Source organism: Talpa occidentalis, unplaced genomic scaffold (assembly GCF_014898055.3).
Source record: "Talpa occidentalis isolate TD23 unplaced genomic scaffold, MPIMG_talOcc4v2.1 talOcc4.16, whole genome shotgun sequence".
Lineage (NCBI taxonomy): Eukaryota > Metazoa > Chordata > Mammalia > Eulipotyphla > Talpidae > Talpa > Talpa occidentalis.
The window spans coordinates 10,330,229-10,352,756 of NW_023601653.1; the positions used below are offsets into that span (position 1 = coordinate 10,330,229).

At 46.3% G+C, this 22,528-nt stretch overlaps 1 protein-coding gene across 1 annotated transcript in view; it reads left to right on the forward strand.

Moving 5' to 3' along the window:
* Window positions 1-12,987, forward strand: part of NUAK1 (NUAK family kinase 1) — a 66,940-nt gene extending 53,953 nt beyond the window's left edge. Inside the window, exons 5-7 of the mRNA XM_037513720.2 lie at window positions 4,736-4,855; window positions 6,739-6,871; window positions 8,536-12,987. Of these exons, the coding sequence (XP_037369617.1) occupies window positions 4,736-4,855; window positions 6,739-6,871; window positions 8,536-9,689 (1,407 nt within the window). The 3' untranslated portion in view covers window positions 9,690-12,987. The remainder of the gene's footprint in view (window positions 1-4,735; window positions 4,856-6,738; window positions 6,872-8,535) is intronic.
* The last annotated feature ends 9,541 nt before the right edge of the window (window positions 12,988-22,528 follow it).

A 22,528-nucleotide genomic window follows, 5' to 3' on the forward strand; every position in this document is an offset into this window, starting at 1 on the left:
TTACGAAGTTCCTATTATGTGTCTGGCCCTGTGCTGGGTGCTGGGGTTCAGTAGTGAACCAGATGGCGAAGTGCCTGTCTTCTTGGAGCTCGGTGTCTAACAGTTGTTAACTCATCTGTAATAATGAGTCATGAGAAGGACATAGTGGTGAATGAGGAAGATAAGGAACTTGCCTGAATGGACTTACATTGCATTTGGGCACACAAACAATAAACAAGTGAATATATAAGGAATTGTCTGGTGGTGAAGAAACTCCATGCAGGGTATGGTCAGTGAGTGGCAGGTACTTTTTTAGCTAGAGGAGGCTCCTTACACAAGATTGGAGCTCCTGAATCCACCATGCTTTCTCTGGCCTTTGTACACATAGTTCCTTCTGACAGGAATTGCTTCTTCCCATTGCTCTTTGCCACCTTGGAGTTTCAGCTCGAATGCCACTTCTTGCAGGAAGCCTTCTCTGATCTTCATCCTTTAACAGGGCTAGGTAACAAAAAACTGTGAACCAGAGACACTTTTTGGGGGGTGGGGGGCGGGAGGGGAGGGATTGGGGTCAGAATGGGGGGGGTTGCAATTGTATGGGGAATATAAAAATAAAATTTATTATTTAAAAAAAAAGTAAGAAAAGAAAACAAAAACAAAAACAAAAAAAACAGGGCTAGGTATCCTTGCTATCTGCCCGTCAATATTGTAGCAGTGGCAGGTCATTAGATGGATGAACCAGAAAGCCTTTACCAAGGAAATAGTGATTGGAAGGATTTGGGGTTTGAAGGATGGGTAGGAATTCAACACGAAGAAATGTGATGGTGACCCCAGAAAACACAGAATAGGGCATGGAGCCTTGAAAAGGAAAATAACCATTCTTGAGCCCCTGCTGGAAACCCAAGCCTGTGCACAACTTCCCACACCATATTTCATTTGGTTCTTAGAATGTCTTCCCCCGAGTGGATCTGTTTGCCCACATCTTGTAAATAAGCAGCCTCCTGCAGCTAATAAGTGATGGGGCTGGCTACAAACTTAAGTCTCTTTGACTGTAAGGAAAGGTACCTAATAAATTCTACCTTTCCCACTTAATCTTAACCAAATGGCCCTCAATCTGAGATTGCATTTTTATGGTGCTGCTTTAGCCACCTTGACACTGTCTGTAGGCAGCTTGCAGACAACTGTTCCAGGTGGCCGGTGGCCAGGCTGCCTGCATCATGGTGGCCGGAGCAGCTGTGCAGGGACACCAGAGTCAGGTGCATTGTGAGTCGGAGTGCCCCTTTGACAGGCTGCGTCTGGGGGTGCCTGCGGTTAAGAGCTTCCCCAGATGGCTTGCGGTCGGTTGTTTCCAGTCTCTCCAGAGAGACAATGTGAGCTTCGAACCTCTGAAGATGAAAGCCGAAGCCACTCACTCCTGCTCATTGTTTCACTCCCTACCCTCACTTCCTGCCAGCTCTGGGGTCAGGCTGTCCTGGGGAAAGCCTGGGCAATTTAACTCCAGCGCCGGAAAGGAGGTACAGAGTGGGTCTTCCTCAATGGGGTCCTGTCTTCCTGAAGAGCTTCTCGAAGAGCTGGTTTCCTGACTCCTGACAGCAATTACTTGCCTTTATCCAGAGCTTTATGGTCAAGGCAGCGCTTCACATGTTGCAGGGCAGCTGTGCTGCCCTGTGCCTCAGTTTCCTCTTCTGCAAAGTGGGGATAATAATGGTAACTTCCTCAGAGGCCTGAGGTAAGGGTTGAATACATTAAATGTGTGGAGCACACAGAATAGCCACTGGCCTAGCAGTGCGGCTGTTACATCATCACATCGTCGGCATCATCATCATCTTATTTATCTGACTTCGGTTTTCAACACTGGCGGGTTGGGCTATGGAAGTTCCATCCACTGACAGTGGAAACAGACTCAGAGAGGTTAAGCAGTAATTGCTCACGTTGAAGAAAGTATGGGTCAAGCACTTGCCGCTGATCAATTCATTTGCTGTTTTCTCAGCCCCTCAAGGTGGCTTCCAAATGTTGATGTTTCAGTCCTGACTGAATTGTGTAGGGGCCAGAGGGTGGTTCTGAACCAGTTCGGAAAGGAGCAAAATGCAGAATAGCTGCTTCCCTGCAAAGACTGTCAGAATGTCAGACAAATTGGACCTTCAAAGCAAAGCCCAGTTGCTTCCTGCTGGAGAGTCACCCCTCCTGCCCCCATTCTCCTGTTCCCTGACATGGGTGGGCGTGCAGGTGAGACCCTCAGGCACAGGTCTTGTTCTTGTCTCTGTGACTCCAGCAATGCTGCTTCAATCATCCGACCCTTTGTTGCTTCACTTAAAGTGTTAAGAGGGCAGGATTAGCACTTGTCTAAGTGTTCTTTCAGATCCAAGCCAATTCTGGGACTACGTTATCTTGTCTTATGATGTTTAAGACCAGCAGCTCCCAAATTTCAGCTCTTTCACTCTCTTCATGGATTCTGCCTTTTCTTAGTATCTTTAGTGTGAATTTACTTAGTGATTTTCATGAGTTTAATTCACTTTTAAAAATTGTGTTTATTTAAAAAAGAAACCTCCATAATTACCTTCAGTGGAAACCTAGCATCACTTGCCATGAATAGAAAATCAACTAAAAAATCAATGTAACAGGAACCAAATTGCTTTCGTCAGTCCGGTTTTGAGGCTGGTGCTGTGGCCGGCTGTGAACTGGGACTTATTCTGATTAAGTGTGGAGATGCCAGAAACATACCAGTCCCCACAGAGACCTTCTCCTTGATTTAATCTGAAGGATCGATAGAGAATTGAGGAAAGGAAGATTTCTTCGCCATGGCACATGCTGTCATCCTGCCTGAAGAGAAGGCTGAGGCTTCCGAAGGTCTCAGAACCAGGCCCTTCTCCCTTGACAGTTGATTAACTTCCAGAGGGCAGTAAATCTTAGAACCAAGGCCCACATTTAAGTGGCTCACAGTTGGAGAACTACGTGCGTGTGTTCATGAATACTGCTTTGCCGTTCAAGTGCCAAAAACGGGGACCAATCTAGGTTTCTATTAATCTCATGTCGGCAGCAATGACAGTTTTACGGGAGAGGCCGATAAACATCCGTCTGCGAGGGTGGGAGTGGGCATAACAAACTCACTCCCTCGCTTCGCAGAACGACTGCAAAGAAAACAAGGAGCCCCCACCCCCAAGGCTTGGGGGATGCCTGGAGTGAGTGTGTGTGGGTGGGATTTGCATGTGCTGTGTGTGTGTGTGTGTGTGTGTGTGTGTGTTTGGAAGGTCACGCAGTCCCCAGACACCACGTACATTGCGGGGGTAGGTAGGGAATGTCTTTCCCTGAGGACATGCTCTTCTGTGGGTTCCTGCTTAGCTGTGAGGAGAGGACAGAGTCCCGGCTTCTTGGCATGTCCCAGGCTGCAGCCCTCTGTCCTCTGCTGACTGACAGGGCACACTTCATAAGCTTCCAGCCAACTTCCTGCAAGCCAGTCAGGGGCCTTGATAAGAAAGTGGAATTCAGGGCAATTAAGTGCCATGTGAGCCCTGAGGATGCATTTCTGGAGAATGTGTTTTCAGAGGGCGGTTGTACCCCAGCTGCTTTCAATGACATTCCATTCATTCAGGGAAGGCTTTTGCAAAATAAGCTTGTTCTGGGGACTGCATTGAGCAGAACCTCAGCCCCACGGGCTGGGCTGCAGTCTGGGCGTGTGAATCGCTCAGCCTATTTATAGGCCTAAATGGAAGTCAGGTGGGGGGATGGCTGAGGTCTGGGGGGCACCGTTTGCAGGCTGGTGGGGAGTGGAGTGAAGTTCGAAGATCCCCAGGGCACCGTGTACAGTGTGCACAGCAATTGGGAACTTTAGAGACTGGGTTGATCTGGCTGATAGCCCCACAGAGATGAACAACCTTGTCTCCCTAAGCCTCAGTTTCTCCATCTGTTAAATGGATCTTCCAAAAATTGTGATGCAATCTCTCCAGTATAAAATGAACCATCTTCACCATTTTGAGGTGTCCAGTTCAGTGGCATCAAGGACAGTCATGTAGTATTAAAAGATTTCAGGAAGGGTTACTTTAGAGAGTGCAGAATGTTTAGAACAGTGCTTGATGACTGGAGGTTGTTCAGTTAGTGGTAACTACTAAGAATTTACTATTATTATTTTGAATTGTCTGCTAATTATCTTGTGCTTTTCAAAGTATTGTTGCCTATTTTGGTGATAAGTGTTTCTCAGTTGGGGCGGGTGTGAAGAAGGGGAAGACACAAGAGTGAGGGGAAAATGTAGGACCTGCTTCTGCCTCAGGGGACTCCATCTAGCTGACCAGGTGGACTTACAGATGTAATTACATCCTGTAGTTACATGCACGTGTGTGTGTGTAATAAGTATGCATGCGATTATATGTGGGTGTGCATATATTTACACATATAAGCACTTGTCACTAGAATAGGCTTGATAGGTATATAGGTTTATGTACACAAAGGGAAAAGTGCTGCCATAAAGTATAAGTTAGACATTCCAGGCAACCAGAGGAGAAGAGAATTCCCAGAGATGAACGAAGCAAGAGAAGCCAGATGAGGTGCAATGTTTGCAAGGAACCTGGAGGTTATAAAGGGTGTTCACCGTCATGGTTTCATCATGATTGAGCTTTTCCTTATTATCCTCACAGTATTCCTGTGAACTGGAACAGGACAGGAGTCTTAAGCTCCCACCTTTTGGTGGGTAAACTGAGGCTGAGCCACTCATTGACCTACTCACTGGGACCCTAATAAGCTCCCTGTGTCTTGCTTCTTTTTGCAGATTGCTGACTTTGGCCTTTCCAACCTGTACCAGAAGGACAAGTTCTTGCAAACATTTTGCGGGAGCCCACTGTATGCTTCTCCTGAAATTGTCAATGGCAGGCCTTACCGAGGACCAGAGGTGAGTGGGTTTTCTGGTGTGTGTGTGCGTGTGTGTGTGTGCGTGCGCGCGCGTGCGTGCGTGTGCATGCGCGCAAACACGTGTGAGAGAGAGAGATACTGGGGAAGAGAAGTAGCCAGGAGGGTGAGACATGGATCCTAGAAATATTCTTTTTAAAAAGCAAGCAAATACAAAACCCTTTTCTTTATGTGATTATTCAAGGCATAACATACATACCTGGGAGAAAATTTTTAAAAATCCACAAAATCTTAAAAAAGAAAATAAAATTACCTGTAATCCCCCAAAAGTGATAAGTTAATGTATTTTGTTACTTTTAAGACTTTTTTCATTGTCGATCCCTGCATTTCAAAAATTATCGATATCATTACATGTGTATCTTGCCTCTTATTATTTTTAAAGTATATTGTGACATTTTCCTAAATCATTACTACTAAAAACATGGCTTTGAACGGCAACATAATGGTTTGTTGTATGAATACACCATAATTTATGTAATCACTTCTTTAGCCTTAGTTAGTTTGTTTCTGGTTTTTTCCTATTACAACAAATTGGACAAAAAAAAAACATTAAAAAAACTAACAGCAGTGAATATATTTTTGATTATGGAAATACATTTTAATTGCATCTTCTAATTCATGAGAAATTCACTTCTCTACATGCTGAAAGCTTTCAAGGCCATTGTTACAACATGAGTATGTTAAAATGTTATTTTGAGAATGGGTGAGTTGAGAGTGATTGTTTTTCTTGAAAAAAAAAAAAAGAATCTCTTCACAGAGATTCATCCACTCACTTTAGATAACAGTTGCTCAGCGGTTGAAATGCTTCCTTCCAAATATTTATCTGTTTAAGAGTGTTTGGGGGCAGGGCTGAGGGGGTAGAGAAGGAAGCCAAGAGCCCTCAACCAATTGCAGCAAAAAGAAAGTCTTCCCAAAACAAGAAAGTAAGGGAGGAACACATGATTCGATTCAGAAAACTGCAGAAACTGCACACTGTAAACTTACCATAGATAATGAGTGCTCCTTTGATCTATATCTGTTTCCAAGGTTACAAGCTGGCACCTTGTGATCTGGGGAGCAAGCAAGCTTTATCAGCCTTTTTGGAAAACAAAAACAAAAAATCAATGCCAAAAATCAAACCCTGAACAGACATTTTAATAATTGTGAGGTTTCACCTGAAAGTCTGATTAATGACTTTTCTTATAAGACCAAAGGACCTCACCACGCTGGGCCAGAACTACTGTGAGGCAGCAGCTAGCAAGGAGGGAGGCTGCCTGCTCAGGATGAAGGCTCTCTACAGCTTGTCTCTGTCCCTGATGCTCCATGTTGTACCCCACATTCTCTCTTTCTTCGTTCCTGGTCATTGTTTACCTGGCTCTTGTAAGCATTTGAATTTCCCACCCCTGATCCATTATGAAGAATGTGCAGGATGGAATTGATTCCTGGCTGGAAGGGAGAGTCCTGCACCCTCCCCTTAGCTCCATCACTGGGGTCTGGAAATCATTTGCATCTCAGTCTTCTCATCTGCTCAGTGGGGTTGAAAATAATCCAGGCTCTACCAGTTTCACAAAATTATAATGAAGATGAAAGAAGATCATCTACTTGAGAACATTCTATTTGTTTTTGGTTTTCAATTTGGAGAATTTGTAGGTTAGGACTGTGGATGAGCAGTTTGAAATAGAAAGGTCAAGAGGCAGGTCCCAGCTGCGTGGCTCATCACTTGTCAGGTTGCTGCTGGGGGTGGGGAAGGTAGTGGGGAGGGATCCTGACTGCACTAAATTCATTTCCTGGGGTCATGGGGATGGCTGCTCACAGGCTGTGATACTAATGGTTTGGGAAACATACTAGACTCTCCCAGCCTCATTATGCCCTGTCTCTCTGCTGCAGGTGGATAGCTGGGCCCTGGGTGTGTTGCTTTACACTCTCGTTTACGGAACAATGCCCTTCGATGGTTTCGATCACAAAAACCTCATTCGGCAGATCAGCAGTGGAGAGTACCGGGAGCCCACACAGCCGTCAGGTGCGTGCCCCAGGAGGGCCGGAGGTCGAGGGGGACGAGGTCGCCTTACGTGCTCACACATTCTGCTTTTGTGCCAGTGTCTACAAGGAATCTCTTGTTTTTCCTTCTTCTTTTCTCCAGAGCTTTGCCTTCTTGCAAAGCTGGCTAGTCATGCTACCTTTACGCAAACCTCCCCAAGCGAAAATTTCAGAACAGTCGTTGAACACAGAACTGAGGCTTGTAGTCCTGTTTGCTTGCTGTGTGAACTTGGACATGTCTTTTTTTCTATTTGGATTCAGTTTCTCCAACATAAGTTAAAATTTTGGAAAAGATATGACATGCTATCCCTCCCAACCCCTGCAGACCCCCAAACCATCCATCCTCAGCAGACTGTAAGCACCATACAGGTGGCAGCTGTTCTTTGTCACACAGCACTGTCTCACTGCCAAGTAAGAACTCTCCCACCCCCAAAATGAACCCTATGGCTTACAGACTCATGGGGCCACAGTCCCTGTGGTGGCTCCAGCCCCTTGGGCTTCGCATGGGCTTTCTCCTGTAGCTGTGATCAGATAGCAGGAAAGGCCGGGCTGAAGGGGGTCCTCCTCTGTGTGGGTTTCTCTCCCGGAAGGAGCCTGGACTTCTTACATGGCAGCTCAGGGCACTAAGGAGAGAGAAAAAGCTGCCAGCCTTCTTAGTGTGTGTGCTTGGGGGCCGGGTAATGTCCCTTCCACCTTGTTCTGTTGGTTAAAGCAACCAAGCCCATAAGTTGCATCTCTTGATCAGGGAGCCCTCAGGTGCATGCCCCAGGAGGGCCAGAGGTCAAGGGAAAGTGGTCACCTGGAAGTATAGCTATGAAAGGAAGGGCCACCCTTGGAAAGCAGTTAACACAGACACTCCATCCAGACGTACGTCCTCTGCATACAAATCACACACGCTGGTTCTCGTGGTTTCTTATAGTTATGCTCTCCAGTGTTGCTAAGAATGAGTCAATGAGTAGTGAATACTGAGGCATTGCTCCTGGGAAAACAGAGGATCAGACGTCTGTGAACTTCTGCTCACAAGAGGTTCAGAAAATACTTATTAAATGACTGGCTGGAAATCATCCTTTTACTTTCCAGGGGTGCAGCTCACCCAGGCCCCATTGCTAGGCCCTTTTGAGCTACTCGTCAGCTATTAAGAGGCAAAAGGAAGGTTCTGATTTCCCAGGATATAATTCAACCCCCATTGGGAGAGCAGAATTTGGTCTTAAAAGTCACCTTAGAAGCTGTGAGAGTCAGTTGGTTCCTGTAGCCTCCTTAGCATCCCCTTGGGATTTTCCCCTAGTTTTCTGGCAGCAGAAATTTGTAAATGGAATTTTTCAGACATGCTGTAAAGGGACACAGATAGAGATCTCCAGGTCTGACAGCTCAGCAGGCTGCGCCTTATGTCAGGGAGGGAAGGAGGTGAGCTCACTGGGTGTGGGTCTCAGAACCTGCCAAGGTGCGGGTGAGACCAGCTTTGGAAGCGCCCCTTCTCCCTGCACAGGTGCATCTTTCTCCATCGGCACCCTCTGATGAGGAGCCTTTTCTCTATGCCTCAGTCCCAAATTTCCTTTTTGTGTCCTTACCCACCCCCAGTGTCTCAGTCCAGCCAGAAGCCCCAAAGCTCCAGCTAATGCATCTTCCTCTTTGCTTCTTGCTGGGCAGATGCTCGAGGACTCATTCGGTGGATGCTGATGGTGAACCCCGACCGCAGGGCCACCATCGAGGACATCGCCAACCACTGGTGGGTGAACTGGGGCTACAAGAGCAGTGTCTGCGACTGCGATGCCCTGCACAGCTCCGAGTCCCCACTCCTGGCTCGCATTATTGACTGGCACCACCGTTCCACGGGGTTGCAGGCTGAGGCCGAAGCGAAAATGAAGGGCCTGGCCAAGCCGGGGGCCTCCGAGGTCATGCTGGAGCGGCAGCGGTCGCTGAAGAAGTCCAAGAAAGAGAATGACTTTGCCCAGTCCGGCCAGGACTCGGTGCCCGAAAGCCCCTCCAAGCTGAGTTCCAAGAGGCCCAAAGGGATCCTGAAGAAGCGCAGCAACAGCGAGCATCGCTCTCATAGCACCGGCTTCATCGAGGGCGTGGTCAGTCCTGCCCTGCCCTCTGCTTTCAAGATGGAGCAGGACTTGTACCGGACGGCCGGGACCCTCCCCAGCTCCCCCGAGGCCGAGGTGCCTGGTAAACTCAGCCCCAAACAGTCGGCCACGATGCCCAAGAAAGGCATCTTGAAAAAGACCCAGCAGAGAGAGTCGGGCTACTACTCCTCCCCGGAGCGCAGCGAGTCTTCCGAGCTGTTGGACAGTAACGATGGCATGGGGGGCGCCCTCCCTTCCCCCAGCCCCCCGGACCCGGCCAGGCCGACTGTCCACAGCCTCTCCTGCCGCCGGAAGGGCATCCTGAAGCACAGCAGCAAGTACTCTGCAGGGACCCTGGACCCGGCCCTCGCCAGCCCCAACGGGCCCTCGCTGGCGTCCTTGCTGGAGCCGGGCGTTCCCGCCGAGGGCCTGTCCCGGAGCTACAGCCGGCCGTCCAGTGTCATCAGCGACGACAGTGTCCTGTCCAGCGACTCCTTCGACTTGCTGGATTTGCAGGAGAACCGCCCCGCCCGGCAGCGCATCCGCAGCTGTGTCTCTGCCGAAAACTTCCTCCAGATCCAGGACTTTGAGGGACTCCAGAACCGGCCCCGGCCCCAGTACCTGAAGCGGTACCGGAACCGGCTGGGAGACAGCAGCTTCTCCCTCCTTACGGACATGGATGACGTGACTCAGGTCTACAAGAAAGCGCTGGAGATCTGCAGCAAGCTCAACTAGCTCCCTGGGGCAGGGGTGGATTGGGGGTGGGTAGAGGGAGGAGCAGGAGCAAAGACTTGCGCTAATGAGCTGGTTACCTCTTTGTTGGTCGTGACAATAGACTGATAAGGGATGGGTGCTGTCTTGCTTGGCCAAGCTGGCAGCTTGAGTCAGCCCCTAAGAGGGAAAGTGGGCTTTCTGCCAGTCCTGCCAACTGCCAGTCAGAATTTGGGTCCTAACTGGCATTTGCTATATGGCATCTCCTAGCGGACCACCTGTCCAGGGGAGGTGTGGGCCAGCACTTACCAGGCTGGAAGCAGATGGGAGAGGGAGCATTGCAAGAGAGACTGGGGCCATCTGCCTTGGGTGAGCTTGAAGAGCTTGCTTCTCCTCTGCTCACGTTGCAGGCTTGGTCTGGCTGCTTGGGGTTGGCCGGTGGTTTCAGATCTTGAGTTGGCGATTGATTGTTAATGGCTGCTGGGTGTGCAGATTTGAGCAGTCCTGGCACAGGACTGCTGGGATTGAATAGTAATGATTGCCATGGAGGTGGGAGGGGAGGGCAGCAGCACTCATGGCACGTCGTTTCCATCCTGGATAAGCTCTGGGAGTTGGGCTAAGGCATCCTGTGAGCTCTGCATTCACTCTTTCATGCCACTAGTGTGGCATTTGTTAATTTGCTACTATACTTTGAGTGGAAGATAGGGCCTCGGTCAGAGACAAGACTTTGACCAAGGACTTAAAGTCAGCACATGGGGAGTTTTGAAAGAGCTTCTTGCTATCTGCCCCTTCTTTCCCCATGTCTGCCTTGCTCTTCAGTACCACCTCCTGAGGTTGGACAGGAAAAAAGATGGTGGTATCAGAGGTCAAAATTGTGATGAATAACAGAGCTCATGACCCTCTGTGGTCTTTGCGCAGATGAATGGAAGTTGATCCATAGCAGCCAGGGGGCAACCTGTCAATTTCTTTAAAGTTTCAATGTTAACTGGAATGCTGCCTCTTGGATTCTTACCTGCTTGAATCTGGGAATTGGATGTCGATACTGTCTGTAATCTCCAAAGGAGTAACTGGCTCAACCATTTGCCCTGTTTACTAATAGCAGATGGCTTCCCTGTCCATCAAGGATAGATTTCTCAGAGGTAGGGGAGTTTGTTTCTAGGGAGTTAGTGAGTAGGTGGGATATGAGGATGAGGAGAGGAATGTCAGGCAGGAGGTGCTTTTCCAAACAGGTGTTCTGAGTCATGGCTTCGAATGCCTAGGCTTTTGGTAAAAAGAAGGTCTTAGCCATTCAAATGAATAAGGTGGCGAAGGAGCAGAGTGGGTTGGGAGGAAGCATACAGAAGAGAAAATGCTTCCTTAGAAATCATCCAAATGGTTCTGGAGGTGACAGAACTCCTATCCTAAAAAGTAACGAAACTAGGCATTTGTCTTCTAAGCGCCCAGATGACAGGAGACATGGCACCACTCCCACGTGGGACAGCTTCAGATATTGGATTTGGAATCAATGGTCTTACTTGGGAATTTGGGGTGACTTCAGATTTGTCTTACCTGGGCAAATCAAAACCCTTGTGTCAACATGGCTGACTTCTCACGACCACCCAAGTATATCAGGAGGACTAGTCTTGGGGCTAATTTTGGAAAAACCAACAGATAATATATAGTTCACCTTAAGGCACTGAGAACATTGAGCAGAAACAGCTTTTCCCTAGGGACATGGCTCCTTCTCTTGTCGCAGGCAGTGTGGCTTTGGTTTGTATAGCTAGTCGGAGCTGAGCAAGGAAGCTTCTTGGTTTCCTTTCATTCAATCCCACCTTCTTCCTTAACTCTCACGTAGGGTCAAAAGGGAAAATTCTATGGGTAGCAAATGGTGTGGGGGTGTATAGGTACACGGAAGTGATTCTGAACCTCTTAGCTCTCTATTCCTTGTCTCATTTTATGTGACCTTTTCTGGAATCTTCTCTGGACAGCTGAGCAGCTGCACCGCTGATCCTCATGTGTGACTGCTGGCCTATGTGGGCACTCTTAGCAGACCTGGGGATCATACCTACCTCCTGATATATGTTTTTTTCCTTCTGTCGAGTGATTACATCTGTTAACTGTTTCCATACTTCTAATCCAAGAGCAAAAATGTTAAGGAAAATCATTCTACTTCCTTCCTTCTCTCCCCAAACACATGTGTGTTGTGTTTTGTCCATAAACCTATACAACGGATTTGGTCATGGGAGTCCCCTACGCAGAGGCAGAGATCCTGAGTTTAGTCCCACTGGTGACTTTAGGTACTTGCAGTGCTTGGGGGACTAAATTTTCCCTTTATTGAAGACTGGAGAGTGGATTAGCTCATCTCCCAGGCCCTAGTTCAGCATTCTATAATATCCTATGATTCTAGATCCTATAACATCCTCTGATTCTAGATTCTACACATCCTCTGATTCTAGATGTTGTGTTGACTCTGTCCTTTCAAGGAAAAGCTTGGAATAGAGGGAAAAGTCCTGAAAAGTAGCTCCCTTGCTTCCTGATGATGTCCTTTTCTCCCTACCAGCCACCCCCCCAGCCAAGGAAGTCATGCTTGATTCATTTCCATGGAATTACAAGTGCGAGACACTTACATGACCTGGTGGACCAAACGGGAGATCCCATATCAGCTCTCCTGGTCCTTTCCTGGCCTCTGTGGGTCTTCTGGTGTCTTAGTTTACACAATTGCCAAAGGAGTAGAATTACACTTCTTTTTACAGGTAAATTTCAAGGCATGATCAGTTTTCAGGAAGTGCTTCAAGACCCCAGGTGAAATGAAAATGCTAAGTCCTCTGAATGTCCAGCCCTTCATGAGGTGCTTCTTCAGAGGACGGGAGCACTTTTCAGGGTGATTCAATGGATGTTCCCAGGCCTGCTGTCTTGAGTACAAATGTGAATGATCGACTGACTGCTTATTGTCAAACTGGAAATGTTCTGTAGGGATTTACTGGCATGGTATCATTCCTAGAAGAAAAAAAAGAGAGAGAGAAACTTGACTGCACATTTTTTTTTAAATCCGTGTTGTGACTTTAATTTAATTTCTATTTTTTTTGTAATAAAAAGTTGACTTTTTTATTTGAATTTGTCTTTTTTTTATTTATTGGTCTGAAGGCATTTCAAAGGTATTATAATAATATATTGGTGTAATTTAATTGGTGCAACATGCTTTATGGCTCCAGTCAAAATTGGTTTTCACTCCTTTGATTGGTTTGAGCCCAGAACAGCCTACAGGGAAAATTAAAAAAAAAAAAAGTGCTGGATAGCCACCCAAAGTGTTTGTATTTTCATTGGAAACTGATTTTTGTTTTGTTTTTGTTTTTGTTTCTGTTTTTTATTTTTAAATTAAATAAATTGCAATGAACTGAATTGAACTGGGACTTTGCTTCTTTATTTGGTTGTTTTTCTCTTAGTTAAGTAAGTGACAGAAGGAGTATAAGTAACTGAAACCCACCCAAGCGCAAAAGGAGAATTTGCTCAGTGTTCTCAGAAGAGGAAATGCAGCTGGCCTTACAGCTGGAACCAGATCTGGGAAGAGGAACCCAAGACACCCATGCACCCTCTTTTAGGTTCCTGTCTGCATTCCAGATGTCTTCTCTTGCAGCCAAGCTTTCCCCTTCCTGGTTTTGTCACCCACCTCGGCTGACCCCCTCACTTCCAAGTGGATGTGCTCTCAGTCCTAGTTTTCAAGAGGTGACAGCCTTCCATGTGAACTAGAGACAACTTCAAAGATTAACACTCTGTCCTGCTCTCTCCCTACTGTCAGCTGCCTGCCCATCAGCAACCCTTCTATCCCAAGGGCAAACAAATGGCTAATTGGATTGCTGAGAGCCCTAGATCCATGGCGGGATAGGCCACTGCTTTGCCTATAATAGCGTCTCAAGTCCCATTTTTGCCATTGTTTCTGGAGCAAATAGACCTTCCAGGATGCTCTTGGAAAGAGGGCCTGAGAGTAGGCTTAAGACTGGGGAATTCCTGGATCCTGGCCATATCACGAAGGGACATCAGCCTCTCCTTGGATCAAACATTAGAGTCATGCTCTGCAGCAAAAAAAACTGGAGGGATCCATGTGAGCAATGAAGAAATTACTTTGCAAAGAAATTACAACTTTTAATCCCTTATCTGGTTTAGCAGAATGTCTGATTCCCATTGTCACATTTAGCAAATAAAACTACATCCCAGTTAAACAAGGAATAGTTTTTTGAGTGATGCTGATACTTAAAAAATCATTATTTAATGGAAATGCAAATTTAACTAGACATATTATACCTGGAAACTTTAATTGGGGTTTCATTGGCTACATTGATTGGGTAAAGGGCATGGGAGAGGCTGGGGGAATGGATGACCGTGACTCTAGGGTGAGGCGGAGAGAATTCCACTTCCAGTTTGATATTTGCTATTGAACTAAATTATTTCACCCCATATGAGTTTTCTCCTGTGTCTGAGGGGTGTGTTAACTGCCCCCTTACCCAACTTGAACAGGGCAATGAAAAAGAAATGAGAGAATTTCTATGTTGTTACTTTGAATGTTAAGTTCAGTATGAATGGGAAACTGGTTTTTCTTTATAGGGTAATATTTTCACTAACTTTTAAAATAGGACATTTGTTAGGCTGTCTGTCTGGCCTGTTCTTAATTATTGCTGTGCCATCTGCCGCTCTTAGCAAATGGGCCTGTCAGTCATTTGCAAGGTAAGGGATGAAGAGGAAGGTTACTTAAAAGTAAGTTTCTCTGGAGAGACACAATTCTGCAGTGAGAGGGAGGGAAATAGCCTGAGCCTGACCTTGAGGCTGGACCAAGCGTAACATAGAAGGGGTGGCGAGTCAGCAGGGACTCCCAGGGTGACACAGATCCCAGTTGACATGTGAACTGACAGTTTGGCGAAGTGAATTGGAATGGTCACTTTGAGGGGGAACTTGAGAGAACTAACATTTATTGCATTTCTATATGGTAGGCAAGTGACAGAAACCTTAGACCAATGTAAGTAACAAGATGGATTTACTGCTTTATGTCACTGAGAAGTCCAAGGAGTATGTCTCAGGCACAGCTGGATCCAGGAGTTCAAGTGATGTCACTGGCCTCATTTCACTCACTCTCACTGGATGTGGGCTTCATTCATAGGTAGACACTTACTGCACAGCTGTAAGAGATGCTGGGAGTTATGAAAGTCCTTTATCGTGTGATTGGTCTTGCTGGGGTCAGGTGTCTCTCTCTGGCCCAGTCACAGAATCTAGGTAGAGAGATGCTCTGATTGGCTGGCCTGGATCCTGCACCCATCCTTGTGTGTACTAGAATGATGGCTCCTTCAAAATCACCTGGAGTGGGGGAGGGCAGCCCCCCAAAGGAAGGCATACAGAGCCCACAAACAGTAACCCATGCTAGTTATACCATTTGGGCCTCAATTTCATCTATAAAATGGCATTAAATAATCCTAACTTTCAGAGTTATTGTGAAGATTAAAGGCAATTAAGTACCTCATGGAGGATCTGGCATAGAGATGATTCCTAATTTATACAGATAACGTCAGGGAAGACCACAATAGAATATACATACAGAAAGAAGATACATTTTTAACAAACATGTTAGCTGAAAATCAGGTATAATATCAGAAAAAATCCAGCTGAAATGTGTTTAAACACTCTAGGGGCTTTTAGTTCACATATGTGGAATTTATTATTTCACATACATGGAATTCTAGAAATGTATAGATTTCATGGTTATTTAGGTCTAATGGGAGAATTGGGTAATAAACAAGTAAACAAATACTCTCTTTCCCTCCAAAGCACAGATTGTAGTAAGTGCTATGAAAGTCATGGAGAGGGTATAGAGATAAATATTTCAAGAGGGAGCAGACCTCGTGTAGAAAAGGAGTAGTTAGGGAAGGCATCTGGAGAGGTGGCCTTTGGGCAGACATCTGAAGCTGAAGAATTAGCTATATGAAGAGTGGGCACTCCAAGCAGAGTGACCAGTCTATTCAAAGGCCCTGGGGTCTTTAAAACGGAGCTTTACAGGACTAACTTCTGGTTTGGTAGCATGCATAGGACAAACACGGTCCAGGGAGTGTGGTGCTTTGCTAAGCATGTGTGGCCATGTTCTAATGTGGACTGGCTGTGTCCATTTATGACTCTGTGTACCCTTAATTAGAAATGGCTGCTTCTTTCGACAGGTGGTCTCCAGACGAGATACATGCCATGACGTGCAATTTGAAATAAGAATATGTTTCCACTGAGGAAATTCACTGACAATTTATTTAAATTTATGGAGAGGATGTTTTTAATCCATGGCATCATGCAAAGTTTGGGGCATGGATGTGGAGCAGCAGAGATGCTTTATGAAGACCACACGTGTACAATTTCTTGTCACAAACCTGCCCCTCTTTTAATGCCCTTCATAATCCATTTTAATAGGTGAGGACACTGAGTGTTGGAAATGTGCGAGTAACTGGCCCCAATCTCCCCACTATTAAATGTGGAGCTCAATGCAAGTATAGAACCAGCTGACCAGCTTCTGGGTCCAAGACCTTCCTCGTTCTATTATGCTCTTACCCTGGGTCATCTCAGCTAAGGCTCCTTGATCATAAACCTCTATATGTTGCTGCCTCCATTCACGTACAGGACATTTTCCTACAGGAACTGAACAGACACCATCAGGAATGGAGACACTGGCCTAAGCTGATGCACTCTGCCAACACAAATGGAAACGAGAGCAACTGTCCTCCAGGACCTCACTGATGTTAAGCTCCAGTAGCTGAGGTCTCGGCAGGTGAAATTAATAAATTGATTCCGGTTTCTTAAGGCCTCTAGAGAGGAAAAGGATGGAGAAGTGAGTCCATCCAGAGCACCTGCTGTGATTCAGAACTCAGTAGAGGGGAACTAAGGAGGCCTTTGGTGGCCAAATGCCTTCAGTCCAAAGCTGTGTATTCACATGCATTCCCCAATAGGGTGATTCATGTGCTCTTTGCCTGTGCAGGTGCAGCTCAGGGGACCCTACTTCTAGAAAGTTGCAAGCACCAAGCAATTGCTTGGAAACACATGGTGATACAGGATGTCAGGCTGGGCTGCATGAAGGCTCTTGCGATCAGGCATTGCAGGAGAAACCTCCATCACAGGAAAACAGAGCATTGCCATTTTGTCAGAGCCTAGAGTGGGGTGATGACACAGACATGACCCCAAATCACTTTCAGGGTAACAGTTCAATGTCAGTTGAAACTAAGGGTGGAGAACAATTAATTTTGGAGGCAGCTGAAGGAAAGGGTCTCCAAAAAATAGCTATCCTGAGAAAGTTCTGCAAATTTCAATCTGTGAATCACTGAAGCTGAAAAACATCTGATTCAGCATTGCCTAGGGCATTCCAGAAACTTTAGCCATCAGACTTTGGAGCCTGGACAAAAGGATGTGTGCAAAACAGAAAGCCAAATGCAGATCCAGGCCTGCTGGTCAGCTCTAAAAAGGATATAGTTGGGGGTTCAAACCCAGTGAAGTACAGATGGCCCCTGCCAGTAGGTTCTGTTCAGACTGACTTCTCATAAGCACTTCTAGTTGGGCACCATGATGATAAAATAAAAAGACTTGGAGGGCTTTGGAAAAATCCCTCTCTTTTAGAGAAACAACTCATAATCAAATGTTGGGTCCTTTTGGAATCCAGAATAGTGAGAAAATATTGCCTTTGAGGCTGAGTAAGAGCTAATGAAAGCACACCTTGCTAGGATTCCAATGTGAAGGGACAGATTAAAAGAGGCAAGTCATCCTCCAAGTTTCCAATGCAGTCACACACTGTTGCTTTGACTAGTGTGTCCTCTGAGTCCTTTCCTGTCCTGGAATCTTCCAGTCTGACCAATCGTGATCCTGCCTCTACATTCCATTACAAGGACGTTACTCACAGCCAAAGTCCTGGCCCTCATTGCTTTGTTACTCACCTATGGCACCATTTCTGTCTTCTCTTGGTCCTAGAACTTGCCTTTGTACCCTCTCACTCACTACCTGACTGTGACCACTGCTGTGACTTCCTAATGAAGCCTGAATCAGCCTGCCCCGTTTACCTGCACTCGCAAGTCAATGAATATCAGGGATCTTAGTCCAACACAGATGCCAATGCCAAGTGGGGAGTCTGGAGACCTTAGCTTTGGGGTTTGTGGTCTTGATCCAATTGTTTTCTCTTTTTGGGCTCTACTTTCCTCATCTACAAAGAAAGGCATTGGAATGGAGCAGTGATTTTCAAAATATGTTCTTGGGATCATCTTAAAGAATACCAACCTAGGTCAGGGAGAATGGAAAGAAGGAAATATGAGCTGCTGAGATTTAGAAAACCACACTTCAGCCTAGATTGTTTCATTTTATCTGAGCATTATGCCTCTTAAGGACCTTTGCTTGAAGAGTGAAATTCACAGTGAGAAAATTTTCAAAAAAGTCCTGCACCATAACATTTTATGCAGGGGCATTCTGATGATGCTTAACAACTGACTCTCCAGGATCAGGGTCGTGGGGTGTTAAGGGTGTTAGGGGAGGGCAGGGTGTAATTTGTAGAGTTTGCCAATTCCGATAGTGTAAATATTCCCGCTATGATCAATTTTAAGATACCAGTGTGATATCACTGCTATCAATGTTCCTGGAAATGTGAAAATTGGTTCTTGTAAGTCCTATGTGTCCCTTATATGCTCTGCTGGTCTTAATGATCACTCCTGATGCTGAACAAAGAGAAGTAGTGACTCAGGCAAGTCCCTCAGCCTTTCACTGCACAGGCAGTAGATACTTGTTGGTTCACGTTGACAGCACTGCTCCCTGGTTCTTTGAGGATCAGAAGCCATCTAGCCCTCCTTATGAGAAATGTTTCCCCCCACCCCACATTAGTGATCAGTAATTAACTAAAAACTCCCCCCACACACACATTAGTGATTAATAAGTAACAAAAAACTCAGTGTCCCTGTACAGATTTTGGGAACTCATTCTTTGTATAATGTCCCCTTCCCTAAGACTGTCAATGCAAATGTGGCTGCCTTGGCTTCCAAGGTCAACCTGACCTTTGCCATTTTCTTAGTCTGGTGAATCTGACCAGAAATTTCCTCCAGGTTAAGTTGGGGGCAATTGGAATATTTTGCTTGGTTTTCCCTTTATACAGGGGGTAGATCATGGCCCCATGCGGCTTGTTGTCTAATGTCTGAAAGCAATCATTTCATGTATTTTGTTCTGCTTTATAGTTTGTTTTTATAGTGTGGTGGGGGTATTCCCTGGGATTGCTCCTTCATGGATAAAACAAAAATTGCTGTTAAGTCATTTGCCCATCACAGAAGTGTTGAGGGTGGAAGTGGGCCTTAAGCTCAGCTATGACTGACTGCAAAGTTTGTGCCTTCCACTGTTACCAAGATCCTACTCTTTCTCCCCCACTTAACACCTTCAGAGAGAAGGCGGGTAAGAAAAGCAAGATGGTTAGTCTACTTGCTGGCAGTTCCAGTAGAAAGGATTAGATTAGACAGGGCGTGTGCTGTTCCAGTTGAGGCTGCTTCTTAGAGTGTCCTGCCAAAGTGAGTTTCCATTCATTTTCTCCCTTGTGAGTGAGTGGAAGCAGAGGGCAGCTCTTCATTTATTTGTTTACTCATCCATTCATCTTATCATTTATTCATCTCTTGCAGATCATGTATAGGAGACTTCCTGTGTTCCCGACTCTGACTCTAGGCTGTTCTTCATGTTGGGGAATGAGAAGTCAGATTTTCTTTTGATTTCTTCTCCCTCTCCTTGCTCATTTTCCCAAACCTTCACTGTGATCACGCAGGAAAGGCACAGATGGGGACACTTTAAGATGTCTCCCAGGCCCTGATGCAGTTTCTGAATGGTTAGGAGAAGTCAGGGTCTCCTTCCCTATGAAAATAAATGCCAGTGCTCCTGGGAGGAACCACACATTAAGCCACAGCCAGTGAAATCTTCCCCAGCCATTTATGTTCCAGGAGAGATTTATTAAGTGCTAACTGAGAGTAAGAAGGGAGAACAACATAGGTCCCCGGGGAACTGGGATGGGATGAGAAAGCAAGGGAATTCTCGGGGGAAACGTGGCAAGCACAGACCCTGAAATTTTGCCGTAAGTTGTCTTTGGCTGGGTCTTAGAACAAAAACAAAACTGACTGATGATTTGTAGGTTGGAGGTCCCCCCACACTCACGTTTTCCTTGAAGCTGCCTCTCAATAGCCCCTGGAGGTGGATATTGATACTGCCAAGGAAATGGAAGCTTGGAGAAGGAACGTATTGGACTGGAGTGATCCAGCTGGTAAACGCATGGCCTGAATCTGAACTCAGGCCTTCTACCTCTGGGCTTCCGATCCAATTGCTGGCCTGTCATCTAAGCACGCATTGCCGCTCGCTCTGTTGGAATCATCTCTGTCATTACTTATGCCGTCAATTAAGCATTTTGCATTTGCAGCCTCTCCGCAGAGCCCCAAAGGTCATCTGGGCTCTGCCTGTCATCCAGATGTTTGTTGCCAACCTCAGGAACAAGTTCTCCCCCTCTGTGGCTGGCTGATTGGAACGGAAGTGAAAAGCAAGTCTGGTCTAGAAGACCAAGGAATGACAAAGGAAAGGATGCAAAGATGCCCTCCGCCAAAGCACAGTACATCATCTGGGGAGCTATGCCGGGAAGCGAAGACTCTGGAGAAGAGGCAGTAATTAAACAGTAGTCTATCATTAGGTTTGCTGCAGATGGACAACAAAATGCCATGTATTTGCAGGGTGAGGTTACGAGGCTGTTCCTAAGAGAGGCACCAGCAGACCTAAATGAAGGCTGGATGAGGCTAATGAAATAAACGCATTTCCTGCTTCTCCATGATTTATCGTTCTAGGGCTGCACTCCATAGTAATTCAATAAAGCTGAAATGGCAGGAATGTCTGGCAGATTTTTTGGGAATATGATACTTGGTTCATTACAGTGGTTCAATTTCAGTATCTGAATAAGAGTGAGATACAAAGGGACATCAAAAACCGTTTTTTTTTTCTCTTTTACTACAGTCTGAGCATAGCCTGTGCCTCTATTTTATTCAAGTCAGTTCAGTAGTCAATGGATTGATAGCTTCCTGAGCTTCTGGTGTATTCGAGAATGGTGAGGCAGTGGCTGCCCACCAGCCCTGGTCCACCAACACTTAGGACGTTTATGCTTCAACTCATGGTTTGTCTTTTCCTTCTTGATGTCATGGGATGTCTTGGGGTTATGCTGGGATTGGTCCTCTGGGACATTTTTCTCTGTTAGGGCCCCAGGGACTTTTGAAACCTCCTCCTTGTGTGCATATGTGAGACAGAGACACAGGCGAAAGAAAGTCAGGGGGTGGGGAGGTAATGTGTTCTTCTTTTAGCTTCCATTCTAACAGCAATTATTGGATGTTTATGCTGTGCCAATTACAGGTCTACAGTGCGCTTCTGCTTTCTTTGTTGGTTCTGCATCCCTCCCTCCCTCTTGATGCCAGTGGCTCTGGCGGGGCATCCCCTGGGTGTGGTCGCCTCCTACCCTGCACGGATGAACTTTCACCCCCTCTAACTAGCTGAATTCTCTTTCTCCTGGACCCAAGGTTCATATCCAGTATCTCTTCAAAACCTAAATATGGCCAATCAGTGCCATTTGGGGAAGTCAGATATAGATGCTGGGGGAGGGAAGTGTATGTTCTTCTTTCTTTTCTTTCTGGAATGACAGGAAGGTGCAAATCTAGAGAGACCACCGATGGCCAGTTTTATCACCAAGTGTTAAGAAACATAGCCCGAGAATGAAGACAAGAGGGAGAAAAACAGAGTGAGGAAAGTAAATGAATTGTACTCTGTGACATCACTGGATCTTCTGGGTGTAGACATCCAGAAAGCAAACATTAACCTTGATTTCACAGTCCCTTTTTGGGGGGCAGGGTTAATTAGCTTGACTTGGGCTTCTGTCACTTGCAACCAAAGGACTCTTGATTGATTCGGCTCTAAATATAATGTAGACTAAAAAGACGAAGGACACTCAGAGAAGTAGTGGTCAGTGGTCAGATCTGACCTTTGAACTTACATGGCTCATGATCCAGGGAGTTGTCATTTTAAGAGCTAAATCCATCAGCGTTCTCAACTTAAGACTCTAGGAACAAATTCTGGTTCTTTTATGCAGAAATGGAAATTTTTACAGGCTATTTGGTACTCAAGTGATTACTCGACCTTAAGGAGAACCAGAGGTTGAGAGTATAGCTGGATGGATGTGGTCTCCCCATAGAGAGACCAAGGAAAGAACCTGGGATTCCTGTGGACAGGTCACCCCGATTGCCCTTGGGTGAACTTGCCCTGTGCCTCCTTGTGCCGTCTCACAGCCAGACAACACTCTGTGCCAAAGGAGAGAAGGGCAAAGTGAAGGGGAGTGAGTCTCTCCTATGGATATTCTCTTCTTTGAAGTAGGAAGGGGCTCCCGCCCCCTCATCAGAACAGGAGGAATAAGCACCTCCTAACACCACGTTAAATGGGGATCGTCCTCTGTGTGAGACGTGCTACTAAGCACTTCTCCAAAATGATCTCATTAAAATTTCATGACAGGGAAATCGTCTAATAAGAGCCAACAGTGATTTTAGTGTTTATACCACATTTTTCTAAGCCCTTGGGATATGCTCATTCATTCATTCCTTATTAGCTTGAGGCAGGAAAAGGATAATGAGATTTTAAGGAAGAGACCACCTCCCAAGGCGTGGGCAGGGAGTGGGCAGGGAGTGGGCAGCCCCAGGAGAGTGGGGAAGGTGTGTGGAAGGGCGCAGCGGGGCTGCGGAAGGACAGAGCCGGGTGGAGAAGACCCTGGACAGGCGCTGCCATCAGGGAAGCAGGAAGCCGGAGGAGGGGACCCTGGGAAAGGCAGTACCCTGCAGACAATTCTT